Here is a 26,685-nt window from a genome sequence, read left to right on the forward strand (position 1 = left end):
GCTCATGAAACATGGGACCAACACTTTACATGTTACGTTTATATTTTTGTTCAGTAATTGCTACTTGTAGACTGCCAAACATCTAGTCTGGGTAAGGACTAGACCTCGTAGTATTTTTCCAATACATGCATCAGTTTACACTATTTGACACATACTAAAGTCAGGAAACATTGATGTCTAAATGTTCAGCCTAGAAAACTGCCTGGAGCAGCTATAGGTGCTGTGGAGCTCACCTACTCCAAACAACAACGCCATGACGACAAAGTTGACACATTCTCTGTTGTTTTCCATTGTTGATAATATAATAATTGAAATCCTTTCTACGAATCCATTTTATTAAAAGTATTTTTGTGATTGGTGCAATTAAGATTGTAATTTATGAAATGCTGATTTATTAAAAGGATGTAAAATTACGCTTTGCTCAATCTTTTATGTGTACATTTAGGATAGGCTACAATTCAATTGCTCAAAGAAATGTCTGCGTCATGGTGCAATGCAATCACAACACACACGTACTGCACCACACCTTCAATAGGACAACGATGGTTCAATAGCGCTGGTGCTGAAGAGAGCAACAATGGTGGACGCCCTGTACCTGAGGGAACACACTTGGCCTGCGTCTCAAATTGCACCCTATTCCCTATTTAGTGCACTGCTTTTGAACAGGGTCCATAGGACTGTGGTCAAAAGTAGTGCACTATGAAGGGAATAAGGTGCCAATTTGGGACGCTGCCATGATGAGTCACCCTGTCTCTAAATGTAAGGGTGTGGAGGAGTTTGCATTTATTGTTTCTTCTGTGTGTCTAGTTCTCAGGTAATGTGTTGCTATGGTTGGCAGGTCAGGTATGCTTCCTGCAGGCTTCCAGGGAGGTAACTTCTCTCCCAGTTTTACCTGCACCAATCAGGTGTGCATGGGTGGGGCTTTGTTTGTAGGCGATATAGACCGGTGTGTTCCCATACCTGGAACATTTGCTGCCTCTTAGTCACAGGAAATACATCAAAAGCTGGTTATTTACTGTTGTTTTTCTACTTAAAACATTGGCCTTCATGTAAATTCAAGGCTTGATTGGATGTTGTAAATTGAGTCTTCCAAGTGGATGCATCTGTGGAAACAACTTGGGAATCTACACTGTCTTAGAAGGTCTGTGTGTTGGTCATGTTGTCCTCAGCCGAGAACTGGCCTCAAGTTTAACCCCCTTGGAGATACTAGAGACCCCAGAGGGCTGAAAACGTACAGGTGAGTTGATGGCAGGGGTATGACATTATATTATCCATCATAGCTGATCACAAATGTATAGCATGTTTACATAACAGCTATATGAAGATGATTTCCTATTGAATATTTTTGATTATTGACAGACTTTTTATGGCATGATTTATTCTTTTTTCTCAATACCAGTTTGGCTATATTGACATACAGAAACGTATATTGCAGGTGAAACTTAATCCTCCAGATATGGCAGCGCCTGTGAGATACCCTTGGTGGAGAGCATTTGTGACAAGGAAGAGTATTCCAACAACCCAAGAATCTGGTGAGACCCAACCTTCTGGGGAGCATATTTCTCCTATCTCCTCCAAATCTACACCGGACTCAAAGGGAAACGAAACATTTCCAGATGCAGAAACCTTTGACGATGCAGAGTTTGAGCCAATGTTCAATGAGAAAACTTGTAGACGGAATCTAAAAGTTTCACGTTCTGGACGTTTTAAGGAGAAGAGAAGAGTAAGGGGGACCATACCTGAAAATAACAACTTCAGTGGAAATGTTGCTGCGACTGCTGTTGCGAAGTAGCCCAGGGTATATCATTATCATTCTCATTCTACCTGCCAGACTGCAACCTGTTATGGAGCATGGGACATTGATGATGCAATTAGAATTAATTTTTTTAGGCATTTTTTAAAGATATAACTTTCATAAATGTTGATCAATTGGGCCTATACCAAGTTAATATATTAGGTATACACCTAATTCATAATATGTTTAGGCCAATGAAAGATGGATACGGAATAGTTATGAAGTATCAAATTATTGTAAAAAATGTCATAATCATATTGTAGCGAATTCGGAAAGTAGCCCCAACCGGGACTCGAACCAGGGTCCAGCCAAGCCCTTAACGGTAACGCCAAAGAGGTCTGGGTTAAGGTTGCTACATTACCAACTTCCTTCAGGAGAGTGTGTCCCCACACTTCTCTATACCAAGTCCCTCATGTGTATGGCCTCACCAATGTAGAAAATTCAGGAGGTAGCCCTGACAGGGACTCAAGCCAACACCTTTAACGTTACGCCAACAGGTCCGAACTTCTTGACGAGGTCACTAGATGTTGGGTTAAGGTTGTTACAATATCCATTTTCAAGTATGTTTTCATATTTCATACACACCCAGCCTAATGCACATGGTATCTAATGTAGAAAATATTCCTGCCAGGGTCAATTTTTTAAATTTTTTTATTATTTCTTTGTTGCTTTTTGTGTGTTTGTTTTCTTGTTTGTTTGTTTGATATGAAGGACTCGAGGTGGTTTGATATGAAGGACTCGAGGTGGTTTGATATGAAGGACTCGAGGTGGTTTGACATAAAAGACTCGAGGTGGTTTGATATGAAGGACTCGAGGTGGTTTGACATGAAGGACTCGAGGTGGTTTGAAATGAAGGACTCGAGGTGGTTTGATATGAAGGACTCGAGGTGGTTTGACATGAAGGACTCGAGGTGGTTTGACATAAAAGACTCGAGGTGGTTTGATATGAAGGACTCGAGGTGGTTTGATATGAAGGACTCGAGGTGGTTTGACATGAAGGACTCGAGGTGGTTTGATATGAAGGACTCGAGGTGGTTTGATATGAAGGACTCGAGGTGGTTTGATATGAAGGACTCGAGGTGGTTTGATATGAAGGACTCGAGGTGGTTTGATATGAAGGACTCGAGGTGGTTTGATATGAAGGACTCGAGGTGGTTTGATATGAAGGGCTCGAGGTGGTTTGATATGAAGCACATGAAGGACTCAAATACAACCAAACTTCATTTGGATCATGTTGTATTAATCTGATTCTGCTCATATTGTACTAGGCTAGCTAATGTCTTTGAAGGAATAGACGGGTTTGTTTCTACAATGAGGGAGCTATATCAATGACAAAGATAAGAGTAGAGATGGAGTTGTGTGGTTATTATGTTAGTATGCACTAATGCAGTGGTTCCCAACCTTTTTTGGTTACTGTCCCACCAACTGAATTTTGCTCTGCCTGGAGTACCCCATGTGCATTTTACCAGTAAGTCTATGATCACGAGTCTCCTCAAGTACCCCCTGTGGATAGGCCAAGTACCCCCTGTGGATAGGCCAAGTACCCCCTGTGGATAGGCCAAGTACCCCCTGTGGATAGGCCAAGTACCCCCTGGGGTCCTAGTACCACTGGTTGGGAACCATTGCAGTAATGAACCCTTACAGTGGATGTCAATGAAGGATATGCCAGCATGTAGCTAGTGTTGAGAAGATTTTAAGATTACATTTAGTTGTTTACATCACAATATTTTAAATGTAGAAAAAAACATCTGCATTTAGTACTGCAATGTACGTACACACACTCTCACTCAGGAAATACATATGAAGTTAATACACCTTTGTTACATATTTATTGTGGATAATATATTTGCTATTCAGTCACTGTCTCAAAATCTCTGTTTTGAATGGAATTGTTTACAGTCTGCTAAGTTTACTTCAGAGATGTATATGAAAAAAAAATAAGATAAACATTATTGTAAATAAATGTGTAAATATGTAATTTGGTTTACTTTGTTTCATTTTCACTTAACAATAACAGATATAGTGAAGAAATCTAAATACATCTAAAAGTCTAAATACATCTAGAAGTCTAAATACATCTCAAATTCAATTAAATTACATTTTATTGGTCGCATACACATATTTAGCAGATGTTATTGCGGGTGTAGCGAAATGCTTATGTTCCTAGCTCCAACAGTGTAGTAGTATCTAACAATACAAAACAATACACGCAAATCTAAAAAGTAAAAGATGGAATTAAGAAATATATAAATATTAGGACGAAGTCTAGAAGTCTAAAAGTCTCAATAAATCTAGAAATCTAAATACATCTAGAAGTCTAAATACCTCTAGACTATTAAAGATGCTGGTTTATTCTGGTTTCTAAAAGATCAATGGATCCATGACCTTGCTTGAACCATACAATAGATGTAGCCATTGTCATTGTTCTGTTGCTAGTCCTCTGGGTGTGGGGAAATGTTTAGACTGCAACTTCCCTGGAGCTGCTGGGGTTCTTTTTAAATCACACATTCTTGCCATTTAGAGCACCATTATTAGAAACATAATTACCTAGGCTTAATACAATAAATGTTGATGGATCCGAATGACAAGTTCCTCCTTACTGGATTTGAGGTAGCTACTGTAACTCATTATGGTTCATGCGAACGGCATTGTTGCTAATGACAGTGCCAGGACTTGATAATGGCTGACCTTAATTAAGTGAAATGTCATGCATGTACACTACCGTTCAAAGGTTTGGGGTCACTTAGAAATGTCCTTGTTTTTGAAAGAAAAGCAATTTTTTTGTCCATTAAAATAACATCAAATTGATCAGAAATACAGTGTAGACATTGTTAATGTTGTAAATGGCTATTGTATCTGGAAACTGCTATTTTTTTATGGAATATCTACATAGGTGTACAGAGGCCCATTATCAGCAACCATCAGTCCTGTGTTCCAATGGCACGTTGTGTTTGCTAATCCAAGTTTATCATTTTAAAAGGCTAATTGATAATTAGAAAACCCTTTTGCAATTATGTTAGCACAGCTGAAAACTGTTGTGCTGATTAAAGAAGCAATAAAACTGTCCTTCTTGAGAGTAGTTGAGTATCTGGAGCATCAGCAATTGTGGGTTCGATTACAGGCTCAAAATGGCCAGAAACAAATAACTTTCTTCTGAAACTCATCAGTCTATTCTTGTTCTGAGAAATGAAGGCTATTCCAATGCAAGAAATTGCCAAGAAACTGAAGATCTCGTACAACGCGGTGTACTACTCCCTTCACAGAACAGCGCAAACTGGCTCTAACCAGAATAGAAAGAGGGGTGGGAGGCACCGGTGCACAACTGAGCAAGAGAACAAATACATCAGAGTGTGTAGTTTGAGAAACAGACGCCTCACAGGTCCTCAACTGGCAGCTTCATTAAATAGTACCCGCAAAACACCAGTCTCAACGTTAACAGTGAAGAGGCGACTCCGGGATGCTGACCTTCTAGGCATATCTCAGACTGGCTAATAAAAAGAAAAGATTAAGATGAGCAGTCTGAGATATGGCTTTTTCTTTGCAACTCTGCCTAGAAGGTCAACATCCCGGAGTCGCCTCTTCACTGTTGACGTTGAGACTGGTGTTTTGCGGGTACTATTTAATGAAGCTGTCAGTTGAGGACCTTAAAAAATCAGCCGTTTCCAGCTACAATAGCCATTTACAACATTAACAATGTCTACACTGTATTTCCGATCAATTTGATGTTATTTTAATGGACAAAAAAATTGCTTTTCTTTCGAAAACAAGGAAATGTCTAAGTGACCCCAAACCTTTAAACGGTAGTGTCCATCTGCGTGAACCTGAGATGAAAAAGGATGAACCAGGTCATTCCTTCATACTGTATTCCCCTTTGCTCTATGTAATCCGCTTATTCACCCCTGTGTTACAGATGGTGTGAAATAGGGGGACAAATACTAGTGACGGAACGGGACCTTTTAACTTTAACTGTTCTCTGCAAGTAAGTAAAGGAGTTGTTCTGCACTTTGGGTTTTGGTATGAAAACAGGAGAAAGAGCGCCCTCTACTGATCATCCTGTACTCTGCTATAAGCGCCTCTCCCTAAAGGCATTGGTGGCGCGCAGTTGCAACTTGGCCATGTTTGCGGTGAAAAAGAAAGAGTACATGACTCTTGAGAGTTTTATGAAAAGGCATTTTATTTCAGTGGCTGACAAACAGATATTCTTAGAAATACTGTATGATACTTTACCAACTGGTGACCCCATCATTCACCATCAGCCTTGTACTTGAACTAAAGACTAAAGACTATGTGTCTATACAGAAAATCATTTAAATGAATCTAAATAACTGTACATGGGTCACATTGGGCATAAATGCGGTGGATGGACTTAGTGTTCTCTATGATACGTATTCAAGGCAATTTCATACCCACAAATCCCTGAAAAATACAAAAATCTCCTAAATATATATGCCAGTAAACCCTGAGCGCTCCTCAGAACACTTTAATTGTAAATTCAAGACCGATTGAACATAGTGAAAATGAAATGACATGTTAATAGGAGTAAAGGCTGGTTTATACTTGGGCTAACGACACGTTATCCACAGACTGTCGCTTGATCTACTGTAAACCAACCTTATAAAATTCAGACTTCTACAGCTCATCGTGTTTGTAGGTAAACTCTCTAGAAGATATGAATCCATCTTCATCCTCATCCTCCTTCTTGAAGATGTCCTCCACCATCGCCTCATGATGCGTGTCATTAGCATGGTAGCCATGTCTTTCAAACTCTTTCCTTAGGTACTCCTTCACCTGTCACAGAGAGAACATAAAACCCTCACATAAACAAACACCTAATCTCTTTAACCCAGAAGTAAAATAATCTGCCTACAGGAGATTAACAAACACTAGACCTGGGTTCAAATACTGGGCTTGATTGAGTTTAGCCTGGTGTAACAGTATCGCTGTAGCTTGCTTAACAGTATCACTTACTTCCCTAGGTACCCTGTCCCTTACTGAGCTCAAACCAGGGATCCTCTGCCTCGCAAATACGTGACATTTCAAGATGGGGAGTGAGGTTAGCCATGTAGTTTGTGACTCGAGGTTCCACTAATCCCTGCCTTGTGTAGAGTCCTCTGATGCCTACCTCTGGTTTGGAGAGCCTCCAGTCATCGTTGAGATCCATCTCCTGGAACGACTCATGGGACCTGGGACCGTTCCGAATCTCCATGATCTCAATGTCAAAGATCAACGTACTCTCGGGGGGGATTTTGCCTGGAAACAAACCGCCAAAATACACGTGAGCAACATGACATGATGCCTGTGTCCCAAATGGTATCCTATTCCTTAGTGTACTACTTCCGTCCAGAGCGCTCTAGTCAAAAGTAATGCACTAGGGAATATTGTCCCATTTGTGATGCATCTGATGACATTGACCCTTGACACAAAAGGAGCACCTAGCCAATTAAAGTAATTATGGATTTCAGTGTCTCAGGAGATCACACATTTTCCTCTTGTACCGGTAGGCTAACGTTCTGTAATTGGGTATGAAGGATTCGGTAAGCATTAGGCTACTGGTAGTCCTATGTCAACACATGTGTAATACCTTTTCCCTCTTTGCCATAGGCCAGAGCTGGGGGGATAGTGAGCTTCCTCCTCTCTCCTGAACACATGTTCTTCAGCCCCTTATCCCAACCCTTGATCACCTCTTGGATCCCCAGGGTGAACCACACTGGCTGTTTATCCCCGTGGTTACGGCTGCCAAGAGTCACACAGATCCATCATAGTGTTCTTAAAGAAAAATCAGTAACCGCTAAATTAAAGGGATAGTTCATGCCAGTGGTGGCTGGTGGGAGGAGCTCTAGATGGATTGGCTAATTGTAATGGCTGGAATGGAATTCATGGAACGGAGTCAAACGTGGTTTCCATATGCTTGATGTGTTTGATACCATTCCATATATGTCATACCAGCCATTACAATGACCCCGTCCTCCTATAGCTTATCCCACCAGCCTCCTCTGGTTCACGGGCAAAAACGCGTCATTACAGTGCTGACATGCACCATTTTTAGGATTGTATTGACAGTGGACTAATTAACAAAATACCGTAATATAGTTTTTGATTGGACTATCCCTTTAACCAACCGGTTTAACAATCAGAAAAACAAACAAACACAGTGATTGTCAATGTCCACAAACATGCCGTTGTTATGGGAGTGTGATCAGAGGGGAGGGATTCATTTGGTGGGCAATTCAACTCTCGAGTGTGATGGATTGGTTGACCATTGGTTAGTAGACTGTAAGATTGCAGCAAGAAGCAACGGAAACTTATCCAATCAACAGAGCATTCCATATCGATTTCAACAAGTCACCTGGAATGAAACATGGTGCCATTGCTCTCCAGAAATCCCTCGAAGTGCACAAGAAGTAGGTCTCCATATTTCGACTTCTGAAAGCAGATAAAGGGTTTATGTAAAACCTCAATTTTCACCTCTGGTTCGGGTAGTTTAGCGCCATTCACATACAAAAAGCACGAAACAATTGACCAAAAAGATAGGAGTAACATTTCAGTGGTTGCTGGTTGGATAGATAGATAAATCCAGAGTACAAAACTAAATAGACAAGCCTGACTAACAAGTGTGCAACAATGTTGCATGGAGTCTAGATCAATTGCTAGCTACGTGGCAGGCAAACGTTAGAAGGGTACTTGCATTAACAAAATGTTTCCCTTGTTCAGTTGTGAGACCACCACTTTTGCGATTGGAGAGAATTTTTGGAGGCCACACCCAATTTCTAAATAGTTTCTGTTCATTGGAGGACATACATAGTTCCTCCCACATTGTCACGTACACAGGCCATAAAACGCAAATTACTTTGACGTCATATAACTGGGCGGGATCTCACGTGATCACATGGAACCCCATTCATGTATGACTTACGTACTTTTCTGTCGTAGTCCAAATGAAACGGGTCCTTTAGCGCCGAAAATCTTACTTGGGAATTAAATTGAGTCTCCAGGATCAGCTGTGGTTGGCGTCTTGTTCTGATAAACAAGTAATGAACCTCAGAAACAGATGAAGAATGGAGGGAATCCTATACAAGTGGACAAATTACATAAGTGGTATGTAGTAACTATGTAGCTAGCTAACTGAGCTTCTGAATAAGTCGGCTTTGAGTCAGATAGCTAGCTAGTTAGCTAACAACTAGCTGGACAGGTAGTCAGCCAGAAAATCAACATGCTCTAACCTTAGCTAGCTAGTTAGCTAATTGTCATTGGATGCCACTGAGTCATGCGTCATGTCTTGCTGTGTTAGCTAGATAGCTATTACAGGTTACAATGAATTGTGTTGTTTTACATAATGGTCATAGTTATCAACATCCCCTTTTTCCAGGTTGGCAGCCTCGCTGGTTTGTACTGGAAGGAGGGACTTTGTCCTACTATGACTCCCAAGAAGATTCCTGGAAAGGATGCAAGGGCAGCATCAAAATCTCAGTGTGTGAAATACAAGGTTGGTACTTATTGGCTTGGTAAATACTGTGGCCGGTATATTATGACAACATGCTAACTGTTGCGCTCCTTTGAACTAGATGGGCTACACCATACTGAAGAGGCAATCTGAAGCTTAGCCTATATTGTTTTAGTCATAAAAATATCACTACTCACCAAATCTTCCATTTGAAAAGCTCTTTACCACTTCCTGGTTACCTGTGTGCCTATACACACATGACCCAACATATAGTGCTCTAGTGTACATATTAAGTGGAATACACAAAGACAGACAAACTATAGACAACATAACAACCACATACGATTGGCCAAAATGTCTCCTACACCAGTGGTTCCCAACCTGGGGTACTAGGACCCCTCAGGGTACTTGGCCTATCCACACGGGGTACTTGAAGACTCATGAGACCATAGACTTACTGATAAAATGCACACGAGGTGGTGCTTCAGGGGAATTCCGGGCAGAGCTAAATTCGGTTGGTGGTACACTAACCCGAAAAGGGTTGGGAACCACTGTCCTACACCCTTGAGGATGCTGTTAACTCGGGTTTACCCCCTCTCTGTCTTTCTCTCTCTTCCACTCCATCTCTCACCCCCTACTAGTCCACTCCTCTGACTTCACACGTGTTGACCTGACCATCCCTGGAGAACAGTACTTCTACCTCAGAGCCATCAACGCAGCGGAGAGGCAGAAATGGCTGGTCGCCTTGGGATCTGCAAAGGCCTGCCTCACAGACAACCGAACCAAGAGAGAGAAAGGTAAGGTGATAGCTTTGGGTTACTCCAAACAAGTCTGAAAACACACAATAGCTTGAATGAAACATGATTTCATGCTGTTGTGTGGGTATTTTATTTGGCTTGGTTTGACCTGTTGTATGTGAACCTGGTGTCTGTCATGGACATGTAGGGCTACATGGGTGACCTCTTAAAAGCTATCAAACTGACTTCGTGAAATGAATGTGTTATAACTCAATATCTACAGCAGGGTTCCTCAACTGGTGGCCTGTGGGTGAAATTATTTGTCCCTCCCCAGTTTTCTGAAGAAAAACCCCCAAAACCAGTTGTTTGTTTGTCTGAACATAAGACTGTAAAAACACCAGCAAATCAGCGCCGAGTGATTTTAATTTTGGAAATCTGTTCCAAAGTATTCCCACGTATAATAGAGATATATGTGATGGTATAAATGTAAACAAGGTTTGAAATTAATGTTTTAGTCAAATATTATATATTTTTAGGATTCTTCCGGTCAATTTGAAGTCTACAAAGTATTTGTAACTATGTTCCGGCCCCCTGACCATCCGCTCAAGAAAAAAATAAAAATTGGCCCGCGGCTGAATCTAGTTGATGATCTACAGTAAGCAAGTGAGAACTTCTGCATCCCAAATGGCATCTATTCCCAAATAGTGCACTACTTTTCACCAGAGCCTATTGGCACTGCTCAAAAGTAGTGCACTAAATAGGGAGTAGGGTGTCATTTGGGACGTAACCTGTAAAAGTAATTTCCAGGTGAACAAAAGAGAAGAGCAGTTGCAGATAAAGCCAATCCTGTTTATTACAAGTTACAACAGGGAGACACCTCCAGCACAGAAGCAGAGAAATGGTCTACTTGGCCTTCTCTGATCAGCAGACAACTGTTCTGTAAACGCCAGCCGAGGGGCTTGTAGGAAGTCAAAACAAAAGGTGTCAGCTGCTACAGAATCAGTGTTTCACAGAAAATACAATAATAATCAGTGTGTTGAGTACACAACAGTCTGGCGTCAATCACTATCAACAGATATGAGTTTAATGCATAACATAAAGCATCCAGTCTAGTGACTATCAACCCAAGACTCACCAACAGAACACTGGACATTGTGTATTATAGAAAGAGAAATGTATGCACTGAATATGAGCTTTATTAATCTTAAAAATTCAAATTACACAGCCAAGGATATTTTCAAGAAGCGACATCTCTCTCGCTCTCTCGCTCTCTCAGAGCACCAGGAGAACACAGAGGCTCTGAAGACCAAGATGTCAGAGTTGAGGCTGTACTGTGACCTTCTCCTCCAGCAAGTCAACCAGATCAAGGACAGTGAGGAGACTGAGGAGGTAAGACAGAGGGAGGGCTGAGGTTTCAATGGCCTATTTACTCTCTGTGCAACCATAGAATCTTTTCTCACTGAGTTCAGTATGGATGCTCTGTTTGAGTCGCCATTGGATTTGGTTGCTATGTATGTTGCTATGCAAATGGCCAGTCACTTTGACAGCACAAGCAAGGGATAAGCAATCTGCTTAGGAGTTGATGGTTGTGTGTCTGTTTCAGCCAGGGGAGAACTCTGGCACCATGGTGAAGTCTACATGCACCACCTTCCTCAAGACGTTGGAGGAGTGCATGCTGATCGCCAACCGCACCTTCAGCTCAGACCAGGCTACAAAGACCCCGCCCGGGTCACCTCCCGTGGCCACCATCAAACCCCAGAAGGTACCAACGTACGCATAGAGATACCAAAGATTTTTATAACTAAACCAAGATAGACCACAGCCCGTCGTTTCAAATGGGAACAAATGAGTCATAGTGGGCAGAACAAGCAAGGAGGTGGGCAGAGCCAAACACGAACTAGCAAGATCCTATTGGCGTGTTCTAGCATACATTTGCATATTTGCGTTAGGGAACGCCTACTCTGAAGTGTGCGTGTGCAATAACTCAATTCACCTTTGCACCCTTTCTAAACAATGCAATTTTTTCGAAAATCTAAAGTCCCAACCTAGATTGGAGCCAATGTCTTAATTAAGTAGTTGAACATGTTATTACTCCAACCTCGTGACAAACGAAAATGTTTTCATTTTCGTCAAAAACAACTTTATATTGAAGGACAGCCTTTTGATTTGACGGCCTGCAAATGCGCAGTTCGGTGCAAGACGACCGTTAGAACCAATGACGTAATTCTACGCATGAGCTTAGCTAGCCAACGTCGCCATTACATCGCCTACAAGTGTGATCAGGGATTTCTATTGGAGAGCAGTTTTAGCCTATCTTCTTACTGTACTGTCTTTGGCTAATGTGCTATTTTCTTTGTTCCACAGGTCAAACCTGTCAATCAATCAAATCAGGAAAAGTAGGTGGCTCTCTTTTCAGAAGTTTGGTTTCAAGCTAACTTGTTGCTCACGGTCTTAACCTTTACACCAGCATTCCACCTTTATGGAACACACTCCCTTATCTCCATCTTGGAGCATGCATGAGAGCATCTGTTCCGGATGACTGTGTGATCACGCTTTCCGTAGCCGATGTGAGCAAGACCTTTAAACAGGTCAACATTCACAAGGCCGCGGGGCCAAACGGATTACCTCTCCCTGACCGAGTCTGTAATACCTACATGTTTCAAGCAGACCACCATAGTCCCTGTGCCCAAGAATGCGAAGGTAACCTGCCTAAATGACTACCGCCCTGTAGCACTGACGTCTGTAGGCATGAAGTGCTTTGAAAGGCTGGTCATGGCTCACATCAACACCATCATCCCGGAAACCCTAGACCCACATACCGCCCCAACAGATCCACAGATGACGCAATCTTAATCACACTCCACACTGCCCTTTCCCACCTGGACAAAAGGAACACTTATGACATAAGAGCGTCTGCTAAATGACGTAAATGTAAATGTAAATGTATGACTCCCGAGTGGCGCAGTGGTCTAAGGCCACTGTGGCACTAGAGATCCTGGTTCGAGTCCAGACTCTGTCGCAGCCGGCCGCTACTGGGAGACCCATGGGCGGCGCACAATTGGTCCAGCGTCGTCCAAGGTAAGAGCGTCTGCTAAATGACTTAAATGTAAATGTATGTGAGAATGCTGTTCATTGACTACAGCTCAGCTTTCAACACCATAGTGCCCACAAAGCTCATCGCTAAGGACCCTGGGACTAAGCACCTCCCTCTGCAACTGGATCCTGGACTTCCTGACGGGCCACCCCCAGGTGGTAAGGGTAGGCAACAACACATCTGCCACGCTGATCTGCAACACTGGGGCCCCTCAGGGGTGAGTGCTTAGTCCCCTCCTGTACTCCCTGTTCACCCACGACTACGTGGCCAAGCACGACTCCAACACACCATCATTAAGTTTGCTGAAGACACAACAGTGGTAGGCCTGATCACCGACAACGATTAGACAGCCTATAGGGAGGAGATCAGAGACCTGGCAGTGTGGTGCCAGGACGACAACCTCTCCCTCAACGTGCGCAAAACAAAGGAGCTGATCGTGGACTACAGGAAAAGGAGGGCCGAACAGGCCCTCATTAACATCGACAGGGCGGTGGAGCGGGTCGAGAGTTTCAAGTTCCTTGGTGTCCACATCACCAACAAACTATCATGGTCCAAACACACCAAGACAGTCGTGAAGAGGCCACGACAACACCTTTTCCCCCTCAGGAGACTGCAAGATTTGGCATGGGTCCCCAGATCCTCAAATATGTCTACAGCTGCACCATCGAGAGCACCCTGACTGGTTGCATCACCGCCTGGCATAGCAACTGCTTGGCATCCAACCGTAAGGTGCTACAGAGGGTAGTGCATACGGCCCAGTACATCACTGGGGCCAAGCTTCCTGCCATCCAGGACCTATGTACTAGGCAGTGTCAGAGGAAGGCCCCAAAAATTGTCAAAGACTCCAGTCACCCAAGTCATAGACTGTTCTCTCCGCACGGCAAGCGGTACCGGAGCGCCAAGTCTAGGTCCAAAAGGCTCCTTAACAGCTTCTAACCCCAAGCCATAAGACTGCTGAACAATTAATAAAATGTCCACCCGGACTATTTACATTGACCCCCCCCTTCCCTTGTTTTTACACTGCTGCTACTTGCTGTTTATTATCTATGCATAGTCACTTTACCCCTACCTACATGTACATGTATTACCTTGACTAACCTGTATCCCTGCACATTGACTCGGTACCGGTACCCACTGTATATAGCCTCGTTATTGTTATGTGTTACTTTTTATTTTATTTTTTACTTTAGTTTATTTAGAAAATATTTTCTTAACTATTTCTTGAACCGAATTGTTGGTTAAGGGCTTGGAAGTAAGTATTTCACGGTAAGGTCTACACCTGTTGTATTCGGTGCATGTGACAAATACATTTTGATTTGATCTTCCATGATTTGTTAGAATTCCACTAACTGCATGAAAATACAGCTTTAGATATGTATCCATGATCTCTGTGGCCAGGATGTGAGTGGTTCTTGTCTTGTTTTCCCAGACAGAGGGAGTTAAAAGAAATCTCAGAAGGATCTGTAACCCATGACAACCAGATCCTTGACTCTAGAGCAGTGGGACCAGACCAACTAGAAGGACCAGACACACTCCCTGAGAGAACCACCCAAACACCCCCTACAGGTCTCTCATTTACAGTTGAAGTCGGAAGTTTACGTACACATTAGCCAAATACATTTAAACTCAGTTTTTCACAATTCCTGACATTTTATCCAAGTAAAAATTCCCTGTCTTAGGTCAGTTAGGATCACCACTTTATTTTAAGAATGTGAAATGTCAGAATAATAGTAGAGCGAATGATTTATTTCAGCTTTTATTTCTTTCATCACATTCCCAGTGGATCAGAAGTTTACATACACTCAATTAGTATTTGGTAGCATTGCCTTTAAATTGTTTAACTTGGGTCAAACGTTTCGGGTAGCCTTCCACAAGCTTCCCACAATAAGTTGGGTGAATTTTGGCCCATTCCTCCTGACAGAGCTGGTGTAACTGAGTCAGGTTTGTAGGCCTCCTTGCTCGCACACTCTTTTTCAGTTCTGCCCACACATTTTCTATAGGATTGAGGTCAGGGCTTTGTGATGGCCACTCCAATACTTTGACTTTGTTGTCCTTAAGCCATTTTGCCACAACTTTGGAAGTATGCTTGGGGTCATTATCCATTTGGAAGACCCATTTGCGACCAAGCTTTAACTTCCTGACTGATGTCTTGAGATGTTGCTTCAATATATCCACATAATTTTCCTTCCTCATGATGCCATCTATTTTGTGAAGTGCACCAGTCCCTCCTGCAGCAAAGCACCCCCACAGCATGATGCTGCCACTCCCGTGCTTCACGGTTGGGGATGGTGTTCTTCGGCTTGCAAGTGACCCCCTTTTCCCTCCAAACATAACGATGGTCATTATGGCCAAACAGTTCTATTTTTGTTTCATCAGACCAGAGGACATTTCTCCAAAAAGTACGATCTTTGTCCCCATGTGCAGTTGCAAACCGTAGTCTGGCTTTTTTATGGCGGTTTTGGAGCAGTGGCTTCTTCCTTGCTGAGCGGCCTTTTAGGTTATGTCGATATAGGACTCGTTTTACTGTGGATATAGATACTTTTGTACCTGTTTCCTCCAGCATCTTCACAAGGTCCTTTGCTGCTGTTCTGGGATTGATTTGCACTTTTCGCACCAAAGTACATAATCTCTAGGAGACAGAACGCGTCTCCTTCCTGAGCGGTATGACAGCTGCGTGGTCCCATGGTGTTTATACTTGCGTACTATTGTTTGCTCAGATGAACGTGGTACCTTCAGGCGTTTGGAAATTGCTCCCAAGGATGAACCAGACTTGTGGAGGTCTACAAAAAAAATTCTGAGGTCTTGGCTGATTTCTTTAGATTTTCCCATGATGTCAAGCAAAGAGGCACTGAGTTTGAAGGTAGGCCTTGAAATACATCCACAGGTACACCTCCAATTGACTCAAATGATGTCAATTAGCATATCAGAAACTTATAAAGCCATGACATCATTTTCTGGAATTTTCCAAGCTGTTTAAAGGCACAGTCAACTTAGTGTATGTAAACTTCTGACCCACTGGAATTGTGATACAGTGAATTATAAGTGAAATAATCTGTCTGTAAACAATTGTTGGAAAAATTACTTGTCATGCACAATGTAGATGTCCTAACCGACTTGCCAAAACTATAGTTTGTTAACAAGACATTTGTGGAGTGGTTGAAAAACAAGTTTTAATGACTCCAACCTAAGTGTATGTAAATGTCCGACTTCAACAGTAAATACACTTGCGTGTTCAAATGCACGTGCACACACACACCCTGTATGTAAACCATAATCACCTCCAAAGCATGAGACCTTTTACTGCTCACCATACAGGAGATCTGTAGAAAGAGGACCAGCTGAAGTTGATCAAGTAATGCCTTATAGATGGGAGACAATGATGGATGCCCAGCAGCTTTATTATATCTACCTTAACGTTGATTTAAATAACGGACCCAAATGTACGAAGACATTACTATCGCTGGCACACGATAAATGTGGAACTCAGAAAGAGCTTCTGTCACTACGTTCTATACCCAGAGACTTGTCTACTTTTAAGATAGTGGTTTAGAGTTCTCCTTGAAATGGCATTGACCATTTCTGCTTGAATGGGTTTCACATGCCAGTTGCTATGGCTCATACATGCCAACTGGAACAGAACATTTGTTAACATGTTGTGTGTGTGGCTCTGTGCCATACAGAGAATAGCCCAGCCGGCGGGGACCACCAGGACCCAGAGGAGTCTGTAGTGGAGGAGGAAGAGGAGGAGTCCGCTCCCCAAACCAATCCTGACCCAGAACACACTGACCAACCAGCACAGCAAGAGGAAGAGGAGGAATTCAAAGAGGTGGAGCAGGAAATGAGCAATGCCCAAGAAGAAGAGAAACAGGAAGTGACCCAGGACCAACAGGAAACTGTCACTGACCAAGAGGAAGCCAAGCCGGAGGGAGAAGAAGAGGAGGAGACAGAGCAGGTGGACACATTCTTCAGTACGATGAGTCACAGGTATGGGGACACACCGCAAGAGGGACACATACTGTAGACCTTACGGTGGAGGGTGAAGTTGACCCCAAGAGGGACACATACTGTAGACCTTACGGTGGAGGGTGAAGTTGACCCCAAGAGGGACACATACTGTAGACCTTACGGTGGAGGGTGAAGTTGACCCCAAGAGGGACACATACTGTAGACCTTACGGTGGAGGGTGAAGTTGACCCCAAGAGGGACACATACTGTAGACCTTACGGTGGAGGGTGAAGTTGACCCCAAGAGGGACACATACTGTAGACCTTACGGTGGAGGGTGAAGTTGACCCCAAGAGGGACACATACTGTAGACCTTACGGTGGAGGGTGAAGTTGACCCCAAGAGGGACACATACTGTAGACCTTACGGTGGAGGGTGAAGTTGACCCCAAGAGGGACACATACTGTAGACCTTACGGTGGAGGGTGAAGTTGACCCCAAGAGGGACACATACTGTAGACCTTACGGTGGAGGGTGAAGTTGACCCCAAGAGGGACACATACTGTAGACCTTACGGTGGAGGGTGAAGTTGACCCCAAGAGGGACACATACTGTAGACCTTACGGTGGAGGGTGAAGTTGACCCCAAGAGGGACACATACTGTAGACCTTACGGTGGAGGGTGAAGTTGACCCCAAGAGGGACACATACTGTAGACCTTACGGTGGAGGGTGAAGTTGACCCCAAGAGGGACACATACTGTAGACCTTACGGTGGAGGGTGAAGTTGACCCCAAGAGGGACACATACTGTAGACCTTACGGTGGAGGGTGAAGTTGACCCCAAGAGGGACACATACTGTAGACCTTACGGTGGAGGGTGAAGTTGACCCCAAGAGGGACACATACTGTAGACCTTACGGTGGAGGGTGAAGTTGACCCCAAGAGGGACACATACTGTAGACCTTACGGTGGAGGGTGAAGTTGACCCCAAGAGGGACACATACTGTAGACCTTACGGTGGAGGGTGAAGTTGACCCCAAGAGGGACACATACTGTAGACCTTACGGTGAAGGGTGAAGTTGACCCCAAGAGGGACACATACTGTAGACCTTACGGTGGAGGGTGAAGTTGACCCCAAGAGGGACACATACTGTAGACCTTACGGTGGAGGGTGAAGTTGACCCCAAGAGGGACACATACTGTAGACCTTACGGTGGAGGGTGAAGTTGACCCCAAGAGGGACACATACTGTAGACCTTACGGTGGAGGGTGAAGTTGACCCCAAGAGGGACACATACTGTAGACCTTACGGTGGAGGGTGAAGTTGACCCCAAGAGGGACACATACTGTAGACCTTACGGTGGAGGGTGAAGTTGACCCCAAGAGGGACACATACTGTAGACCTTACGGTGGAGGGTGAAGTTGACCCCAAGAGGGACACATACTGTAGACCTTACGGTGGAGGGTGAAGTTGACCCCAAGAGGGACACATACTGTAGACCTTACGGTGGAGGGTGAAGTTGACCCCAAGAGGGACACATACTGTAGACCTTACGGTGGAGGGTGAAGTTGACCCCAAGAGGGACACATACTGTAGACCTTACGGTGGAGGGTGAAGTTGACCCTAGACACTGATCTTGGACACATACTGTAGACCTTACGGTGGAGGGTGAAGTTGACCCTAGACGCTGATCTTGGACACATACTGTAGACCTTACGGTGGAGGGTGAAGTTGACCCTAGACACTGATCTTGGGTCAGTTTTGCGTTTCCCCCACTAATGGTTAAAGGGATAGTTTGGGATTTTGGCAATGAAGCCGGGATAGTTCAGGATATTGGCAATGTAGCGTTAGCTCAAAGACTGGAAGTCTTGGGTATCTGCTAGCATGCTAGCTGATCCAGAAGACTTTCGTTCTTTGCGCTAAGCTAAATGAGTTAGCATTGGCTTACGAAACTACCTCCAACTTCCTTCATACTGAACACGGAGACGTAAAACGCAGAGACATAGTCGTATTAAGGGAAAATATTTTGAGTTTAAAATATGCCAAATTATCTGCCAATGACATTTTGATAATTTAGCTTGGTGCGAAGAAAAAACAAGAAAATAAAACTAATTTTAAATGAATTATCACTCAATATAAGATATTTAGGCTTGCCTAGATTTCACTTTTTGCATTGTAGGATTGGGGAAAGGAAAGCTGAGCCTAGATCTGTCGCTAGGGGAAAACGTCACCCCAGAGTGTAGTAGTTATACTACAGCGCTCAATGTTCATATTTCACTAGCAGTAACTAGACAGAACAAGGGCCAACACATACACTAATCGATTAATACCCTTTTCCCCTGTAATTATTCTAGGTACTATAATGGCGTTGTGATTACACAATGAGGGATTTATTATTGAGATTCATCTATTTAGTGTGTTCAGATTTTGCTGTGAATTATGCAACTCTGATATGTACTGTTTAGGTCCAATGCTCATGCTTTGGGTATGAAAGGGCAAAGGTCGTTTTTCCTTGCCTGTGCAAAAACAAAAAGGGTCAAAACTAGTCTGGTCCCAGATCTGTTTGTGCTCTTGCCAACTCCATTGCTGTTAATGATTGACAAGGAGTTGGCATGACCGCATAGACTGGCACTCAGGCTAGGTTAAAACAGGGTCACATTGAACGTTTTATGACTGTTTTTAAATCCATTTGAACATTTAACGAGTTTTACACTGGTGTGTTCTCTGTTGATCACATGACTATTACAGAGATGCCCTCATCTGATGTTGGGGTCGGTCATGTTTTTTTTTTGTAATCATTTCACTCTTTCTTTTCATTTCATTTTGATGACATTTGAAAGCCCCTTTTAACAGTGTTATTCAGCATTAAGCTAGGATTTGAATGATCATAACCGTGATATGAATGATCAGAACTGTGATGTTCACTTATGATGTTACAGTATTCCAATGACAGGGAGAGACAATCTAAGCAGTGTTAACGTGTTTAAGTGCAGTAAGCCTCGAACACAGAGCTAGTGGAAAAAGTCTTCAGAACAACACCATAGAGGATGGGGAACATAGCGGATATGTTTTTGATACATTATAACTATTTATTATACAGGTATATCCAAGTTAGACACAAGAACTCAAATCACCCAATAGCCTGACAGCATGGTCTTGTGTGGATCCTGTCTTTAGCTCCACTTTGGTTCTACCCCATTCTTTTCTGTTTTTGTTTGATTGATTGAATCAAATAAAGGTTGCCGATGCTGGACCTCACTAATATCTCCCCTTGTTTGAATCTCTTTGACTTCTCTTTAGATTCAGTGATATAAGACTGGTTGAAGACAGTGGTATCCCTACACAAGCCTTTTTGGACTCATGCTATGCAATAGTGCCTGTATTAGGTAGGACGGTCACTTCTCACTCATCTGTCTCCTCCTCCCCCCCTCTTCTCAATCATTCCATCTCTTCTAAATCATCACCTTTTCCACCTGGTGGTAGTGCATGCTCTATCCTTCATGTTTTCTTCTTTCAGTGTCTTCTTTTTCTCATGAACCCTTCTCCTCTCACACGTTCGTACCGTTCTCTCCTCTCACACGTTCGTACCGTTCTCTCCTCTCACACGTTCGTACCGTTCTCTCCTCTCACACGTTCGTACCGTTCTCTCCTCATCTGCATCTAATTGATCATCCTATTGGATGTGTTCTCTGGCTGACTGGAGGTATTTATTTCTCTTACTTACTAATCAACTGGATGGGTTTCATGGGAGGGAGGGTGTGTGTTTGGGCGTGTGTGTGTGTGGAGTCTGGAATGTGTAATCCACCTTGAAGAGATACAACACCCCTCTGTCCATTGTTCATGTGATCCGACCCACCATAATGCATGTCAGTGTGATAAACTATATTCAGGTACTGGGATGTATTATATGTCACACACATTGCTCTTGATCCTCCAGGCTTTACTGTCTCTTCCATGTTATACTTCGTTGTTTTGTCAATGTATTATTCTATTGAAATCTACATCAATTTGTAATGGTTCATCGGGAATAAAACACCAGGGGGGGGGGGGTTTCCCGGACACAGATTAACACTAATCATTGACGCAAAAGCATTTTCAATGGAGATTCTCCATCGAACTGGCGTTTTAGTCCAGGACTAGCCTTAATCTGTATCCGTGAAACCGCCACACAAGGACAAACAATAGTGTAAAAAATATCCAGCACTGAAGTGACATTGGACTCTCTCTCCACAGACAAACTAGGATCCACAGTATTTGCGCCAGTTAAAATGGATTTTACAGGCAACATCAAGGTAAGAGGAAGGGCTGCCTTGAGTTTAGAACAATGTTTGATATTACATTACAGGAAATGGAACTTCGATTATATTTACTAAAACCTTAAAAGCTGCTCAAATCAGCATAACATTCTGGGTGCAGATGTTATAAAAGCCTCTGGCCATTATCAACAGTTCTTTAAATGACCACAAGAGGGACCCACCGAGTGTGTCCCAAATGACACCCTATTCCCTATATACAGTAGTACAGTACTTTTGACTAGGGCCCACAGGGCTCTGGTCAAAAGTAGTGCACTACAGAGGAAATAGGGTACAATTTAGGACACCCACCCAGTCTCCTTAACCTGTCCTGTAGGCACTTCAGTTGTGCAGAATACACTCTAAACAAAGATTGTTGTAACAGTTGCTGTGCTAGAAGGTGAAAGTGAGATATAAGGCAGTGCTGTGTGTATAAAGCACTGGAACATTTCACAAGCAGAGCTTTGACACAAGTACTTTACTCTACTGCCAACGAAAATAAGACACGGTATAGAGTGTTGTTATATCATGGCACAAGTAACCCTGTTAAGTGGCAACGCAACACGACCAACCAGATTTAGAAACCTATCAGAACTGCTGGGCTGTGTCCCAAATGTAGTGTAATATAAAGGGAATCGGGTGCCATTTGGTCCGCAGTCATTATCTTTATGGTGACAAGTCCTTCTGCCTCCCTGTGTGGCTGTCTGTAGAAGATCCACCAGAAGCTGTCGTCGGACCCAGGCAGCTTCCCCACACTACAGACCATAGTGCTCCACGAGGTGCAGACAGGCGTGTCCCGCGTCCGCAACTCAGCCACCGAGGCCCTGCTGTGGCTCAAACGAGGACTCAAGTTCCTCAAGGAGTTCCTGTCCCAGGTCAACTCTGGGGAAAGGGATATCCCCGGAGCGCTGGGTGAGTTAGCATCGCGACACTGTGGTACACACACACGGTTAATGGTTAGGTGATAGTCCTCTTTTGGTCTGATGTAATATACTGTATAATGTCCTCTGTATTCCTAACACACTCCTCTCCATTCAGGTAATGCTTATGGACGGAGTCTGCGTCAGTATCATGGATGGGTCGTGCGAGGTGTATTTGCTGTGAGTAATACTTAATAATCAGTCGTCAAGCTCCTTTTAGGGAAACAGTTTATAGTTGGAAAAAGTTTCCCATCATACAATCATGCCCACTATGGTGTGTGTGTGTGCGTGTGTGTGCGCGCGTGTGTGTGTGTGTGTGTGAGCCAAGGCTACTATAGTAAACTGAAACAAACTAATCATGGGAAAAAAACTATTTCGTAAACGGAAATAAAATAATTAACAAATCCGTCTGTAAAACTATACTGAAACTGTTCTCTTTGACTCTAAAACGAACTAAAATAAAAACATGAATTATGTTCAGTTTTAGTTTTTTTTTGGGGGGGGGGGACAAAAATCTAATGGGGTTTTCAATGGGGTTTAAGGATTTCTAATGGGGTTTTCAAGCTTGGTAAGTCTTAAAGCAACCGACTGTAAATGGAAGTCAAGGAGTGTAGTCGGGGGAGGTGCATCTGCGACAGCCGAAAGTCGTATACTAATGTAGTTCTCTAACAGCAAAGGCACAGATCAACATGGCAGTGTTGCCATTGTTTTTATAAAAGGTTTTCTTTATAATGTTGAAATAAACACATATCTAGCCCCCATATCACACACTCACACTGAAATCATAATATAATAATGTGTACACATTGTACAATCAGTGAAAGAGAGCCTCATATCATTTATTTGTATACATCCACTGCACACAAATCACAGCAAATTGGTTCCTGTTTCAATCATGTTTGGTCACGTTCGCGTGGGCCAAACAAAAAAACCCTAATGATTGTTTGACAATAGACTCCTACATTACATTTTAGTCATTTAGCAGACGCTCTTATCCAGAGCAACTTACAGTTTAGTGAGTGCATACATTTTCCCACAATGCATGCGATGGCTGCAGGAGGAAGTCGGTGAAGAGCAACTGCAGAAACTTGCAGTCAAAACTTCATGACCTTTTGATCACAATTTTTGTACAGTTCATACAGTTGACATTAGGTGCAAGTCTGACAATTTCTTTCTCCCCAGAATGCAACACTTTTTGAAAAGGCGGTGACCAACGATGGTCACCTACTTGACAAAAGTGATCTACTTGTCAGAACGCGTCCATTGAGACGATCACAATTGTATTTTTTTACATTTTAGTCATTTTAGCAGACGCTCTAATCCAGAGCGATTTACAGTTAGTGAGTGCATACATTTTTCATACTGGACCCCCATGGGAAACGAACCCACAACCCTGGTGTTGCAAGCGCCATGCTCTACCAACTGAGCTACAGGAGGCCACAGTGCAAGACTTTGCTCTCACACAGGTGCTTCAGCTGCTACAACGTGGTACAGGACCAAAACAGCGGAGTAGTTTAGCCTTGGGCTGCAATGCTCCTGGTTGTTGTACCTTTAAACTTAACCTAACCTATAACCAGACCAATCACCTTATGCATTACTGCCCCACAGTGGCAAGAAGTGACATCAAAAAAACTAAAGGCATAAATGGCTCCTAGCCTCCCACACACAGGCTTCTTTCTGTGCCTAACACTCAAACTGAAATTTAAATAATCTAAAAACGAAATATAAATGTTTTTATAAAACTGAATCAAAATGAGTAAAGTGGATCTGCAAACTAACTGAAACTAAACTGAATTTATAATAAAAATCTTAAAAGGAATATAGAAATACAAACCTATAATGACCTTGGTGTGTTTGTGTGTGAGACTGTTTGTTCATCTCTTCCGTTCCCAGCTGGCCCTCCGAGCAGCACCATCCTACAGCAGCTTTGCGGCTGCCCTGGTGTCAAGAGAGGGGGATGAACTGAAAGAAGGATTCAACACAGGCATGCACCGGGACCTGGGGGTCTACCTGCCTGCCATGGAGAAACAACTGGCCATCCTGGATGCCCTGTATGAAGAATACAATCTGGAGTCAGAGGAGGTAGTCTGAGACGAGATCCCTACTGGTGGTCTGAGACTGACTGGGACACATTACCAGAGGAGGAGGAGGAGAGCTTTCTGAGACTCCGACCATCTGGGATACACTGACGGAGGAGGAGGAGTTATAGGAGAGCTTTCTGAGACTCAGACCATCTGGGATACACTGACAAAGGAGGAGGAGGAAGTGGAGGGAGAGGAGAGAGCCCCCTGGAGGTGTGGGCTTGGTTGGTTGGCTCCCCAAGAACAGGGTCGAGCCCCAGGGAGCATGCTCACTAGATTAGCCAATCAGAGCCATCCGGAGGATCGAGGGGCGTGAGTGAGTGTGAGCATGCCCGGTGTAAAATGAGATGTCCGTAATACCAGGTGTTGTCTCACTCTTAACTCTGGAACAATGCAATCTACATAGGTCTAATGGCTGTAGAGGGGCTAGGCTTTGGAGGGGGGACTTTTTCAGGTTTTCATTCTAGTGGTTCAGACTCAGTACTTCCAATTACAAAGGGTGCCCTGTTTTACAAACTCTAACCTTGGTGGAATTGAATGGTGGTCTTCTGACTGAGCACGCGTCCTGACGATGGATGCACTCTTCACTCCGTTATAGTGGCTTTGACTGTACTTGATGTAGTGTACAGTACTTTAGACTTAGGCTATTTTGATCTGGTGACTTCCATGATGAAGAGGTGCACCATTGGTTGCTGAGAATGCACAAATATGAACTTTTACTTTAAATTGAGGCTGATATTATTATTATTATTATTATTATTATTATTTGACAGCATACTGTCCATAGGCTGTATGTAATGAACTGCCTACAACACTGAGGAGTATAATGTAGTGGTCCTAGTATTGATCCCTGCTGAACTCCATACAGCAATATATCTACATGGATGACCTACGCATCTCCAGCCTCCACAACCGCCTCCAGCCTCCACAACCGCCTCCAGCCTCCACAACAGCCTCCACAACCGCCTCCAGCCTCCACAACCGCCTCCAGCCTCCACAACCGCCTCCAGCCTCCACAACCACTCATTCTCTCTCACATTGTCTCATCTACAAACCTATTGTTTACCAAGTGACATTATTAATTTAACATGAGTAAAATACTAGTTCATGTTATCTTTTTCTTAATAATTTTAATGTAGTCTTTATGAGTGACTCATGGACATTTACATCCATATAGAACATGGTTTATTGCATGATTTAATGTATAGGGTTAGACTGAGGTGCCAACTGAAGTGGAATATACAGCAAGACCTTGATTCAAAATGTATTAACGTTTTGAATGTTACTAAATGTATTAACAATCATAATAATATGCCATTTAGCAGACGCTTTTTATCCAAAACAACTTAGTCATGCGTGCATAATTTTTTTTAAACGTATGGGTTGTCCCGGGGATCGAACCCACTACCCTGGCGTTACAAGAGCCATGCTCTACCAATTGAGCTACAGAGGACCACGGTGGATAGATTGTAGTTAATGTCTTCTATTACCTGGCTTTCCTCTCTGTGACTGATGGCCTAACTAATGGTGTGGGTTGACAATAATACAGCAGTGATTATCACAGTAGAGGCAGTCTAACTTTGGCCCCGTTTTTAATTCTGGACATGAATTCAGTCTTTGTTTAGATGCACTGAGCCATTTGGACAAAGCAGGAACATCTGACCAATAGGACCATCGCGTGAAACCCAATATATACGTTCAACAGTATTCTCCTGTTTGTTGAGTTTACAGGGACAAACGGTAACAATGATGAGCATTCACACCAATGGCTAGATCGAAGATGTGCAATAGGCTGATTTTGTTGTTGTGAATCATTTCTAGTGTTAATGTTATTGCTATGCTATTGTATCTTAATTTCAGATAGAACACATTTTATACGAATGTACATAAGATGGCATTTTTACATATGTATTAAACTTGATGAAATCATTAATGGGTATGTTTGATCATTTGGATGTTATTTTTACCTAGGGGGTTTCCATTACAACCATGTGAAATCCCAACCTTCTAAGACTTGGGTTCCCCTCTTCTTAGCCCTTGACCATGACTCTCAGTTCGAGTACATTACACATAAGAGTGAATGGATGAAGGAGTCTTCTCTATGGGGTTTTCTTATGAGTCCATGCACTCTGAGTTTGTTGAGACCATGGTTTTGGAAGCATGGTCTCAAATAATTTATAAAAACAAAAGGTTAAATTGATACACACCTTTTATAGGGTTAGAGTTCCCACAAGGCCATATTTCCACGTAGAGCCTCACAGTGACGGTGTCAATACCCATAAAACCTAGCTGTCAAACTGGGAAATGGTTCCAATTGTTTTTCCACCATTCATTTTCCACATTGGGGATTTTAGAAACACTTAAAATTAGGGCTGTGTTTC

The 26,685-nt window shown here is 43.1% G+C and overlaps 2 protein-coding genes and 1 long non-coding RNA gene across 8 annotated transcripts; 2 read left to right on the top strand and 1 right to left on the bottom strand.

Annotated features, from left to right (window-relative positions):
• The first annotated feature begins 992 nt into the window (after nucleotides 1-992).
• On the top strand, nucleotides 993-2,958 carry LOC123484637. Its single transcript, XR_006658611.1, has 2 exons — nucleotides 993-1,237; nucleotides 1,436-2,958. It is a non-coding gene; the product is annotated as an uncharacterized LOC123484637 (long non-coding RNA).
• Nucleotides 2,959-5,948: 2,990 nt separating this feature from the next.
• Nucleotides 5,949-8,462, bottom strand: LOC121558321 (peptidyl-prolyl cis-trans isomerase FKBP14). Of its 4 annotated transcripts, XM_041871720.2 has the most exons (5): nucleotides 8,405-8,461; nucleotides 8,142-8,218; nucleotides 7,377-7,528; nucleotides 6,918-7,045; nucleotides 5,949-6,583 (listed from the first exon to the last, which is right to left on the bottom strand). In XM_041871720.2, exons 1-5 carry the CDS (start codon nucleotides 8,423-8,425, stop codon nucleotides 6,425-6,427), a joined length of 537 nt encoding a protein of 178 aa, XP_041727654.1. In that variant the 5' UTR covers nucleotides 8,426-8,461; the 3' UTR covers nucleotides 5,949-6,424. The 4 variants fall into 4 exon arrangements, with proteins under 4 accessions (XP_041727654.1, XP_041727653.1, XP_041727655.1 ...); XM_041871719.2 differs by having other exon boundaries at nucleotides 8,142-8,462; XM_041871721.2 differs by lacking the exon at nucleotides 8,405-8,461 and having other exon boundaries at nucleotides 7,377-7,561; nucleotides 8,142-8,228.
• A 231-nt stretch (nucleotides 8,463-8,693) lies between these two features.
• Nucleotides 8,694-25,681, top strand: LOC121558336 (pleckstrin homology domain-containing family A member 8). 3 transcript variants are annotated; one of them, XM_041871739.2, is made up of 13 exons: nucleotides 8,694-8,890; nucleotides 9,162-9,278; nucleotides 9,878-10,033; nucleotides 11,250-11,362; nucleotides 11,577-11,735; nucleotides 12,338-12,369; nucleotides 14,497-14,633; nucleotides 16,748-17,051; nucleotides 20,312-20,397; nucleotides 21,245-21,303; nucleotides 22,014-22,215; nucleotides 22,342-22,403; nucleotides 24,117-25,681. In XM_041871739.2, exons 1-13 carry the CDS (start codon nucleotides 8,851-8,853, stop codon nucleotides 24,312-24,314), a joined length of 1,665 nt encoding a protein of 554 aa, XP_041727673.1. In that variant the 5' UTR covers nucleotides 8,694-8,850; the 3' UTR covers nucleotides 24,315-25,681. The 3 variants fall into 3 exon arrangements, with proteins under 3 accessions (XP_041727673.1, XP_041727674.1, XP_041727675.1); XM_041871740.2 differs by lacking the exon at nucleotides 24,117-25,681 and adding an exon at nucleotides 22,552-22,646; XM_041871741.2 differs by lacking the exon at nucleotides 24,117-25,681 and adding an exon at nucleotides 22,562-22,625.
• The last annotated feature ends 1,004 nt before the right edge of the window (nucleotides 25,682-26,685 follow it).

The sequence above is a fragment of the Coregonus clupeaformis genome, unplaced genomic scaffold (genome assembly GCF_020615455.1).
Source record: "Coregonus clupeaformis isolate EN_2021a unplaced genomic scaffold, ASM2061545v1 scaf0386, whole genome shotgun sequence".
Taxonomy (NCBI): Eukaryota; Metazoa; Chordata; class Actinopteri; order Salmoniformes; family Salmonidae; genus Coregonus; species Coregonus clupeaformis.

Bases quoted from the DNA above. Each gene is read 5' to 3' on its own strand.
- LOC121558321 (XM_041871719.2), bottom strand. From the start codon at position 8,425: ATGCAACATTGTTGCACACTTGTTAGTCAGGCTTGTCTATTTAGTTTT. The intron at 7,529-8,141 runs GTGACTTGTTGA...GACTCTTGGCAG, and splicing joins GGCACCATGTTTCATTCCAG to CCGTAACCACGGGGATAAAC. The intron at 7,046-7,376 runs GTATTACACATG...GTTTGTTTCCAG, and splicing joins CTATGGCAAAGAGGGAAAAG to GCAAAATCCCCCCCGAGAGT.
- LOC121558336 (XM_041871739.2), top strand. From the start codon at position 8,851: ATGGAGGGAATCCTATACAAGTGGACAAATTACATAAGTG. The intron at 8,891-9,161 runs GTATGTAGTAAC...CCCTTTTTCCAG, and splicing joins GTGGACAAATTACATAAGTG to GTTGGCAGCCTCGCTGGTTT. The intron at 21,304-22,013 runs GTAAGAGGAAGG...GGCTGTCTGTAG, and splicing joins ATTTTACAGGCAACATCAAG to AAGATCCACCAGAAGCTGTC.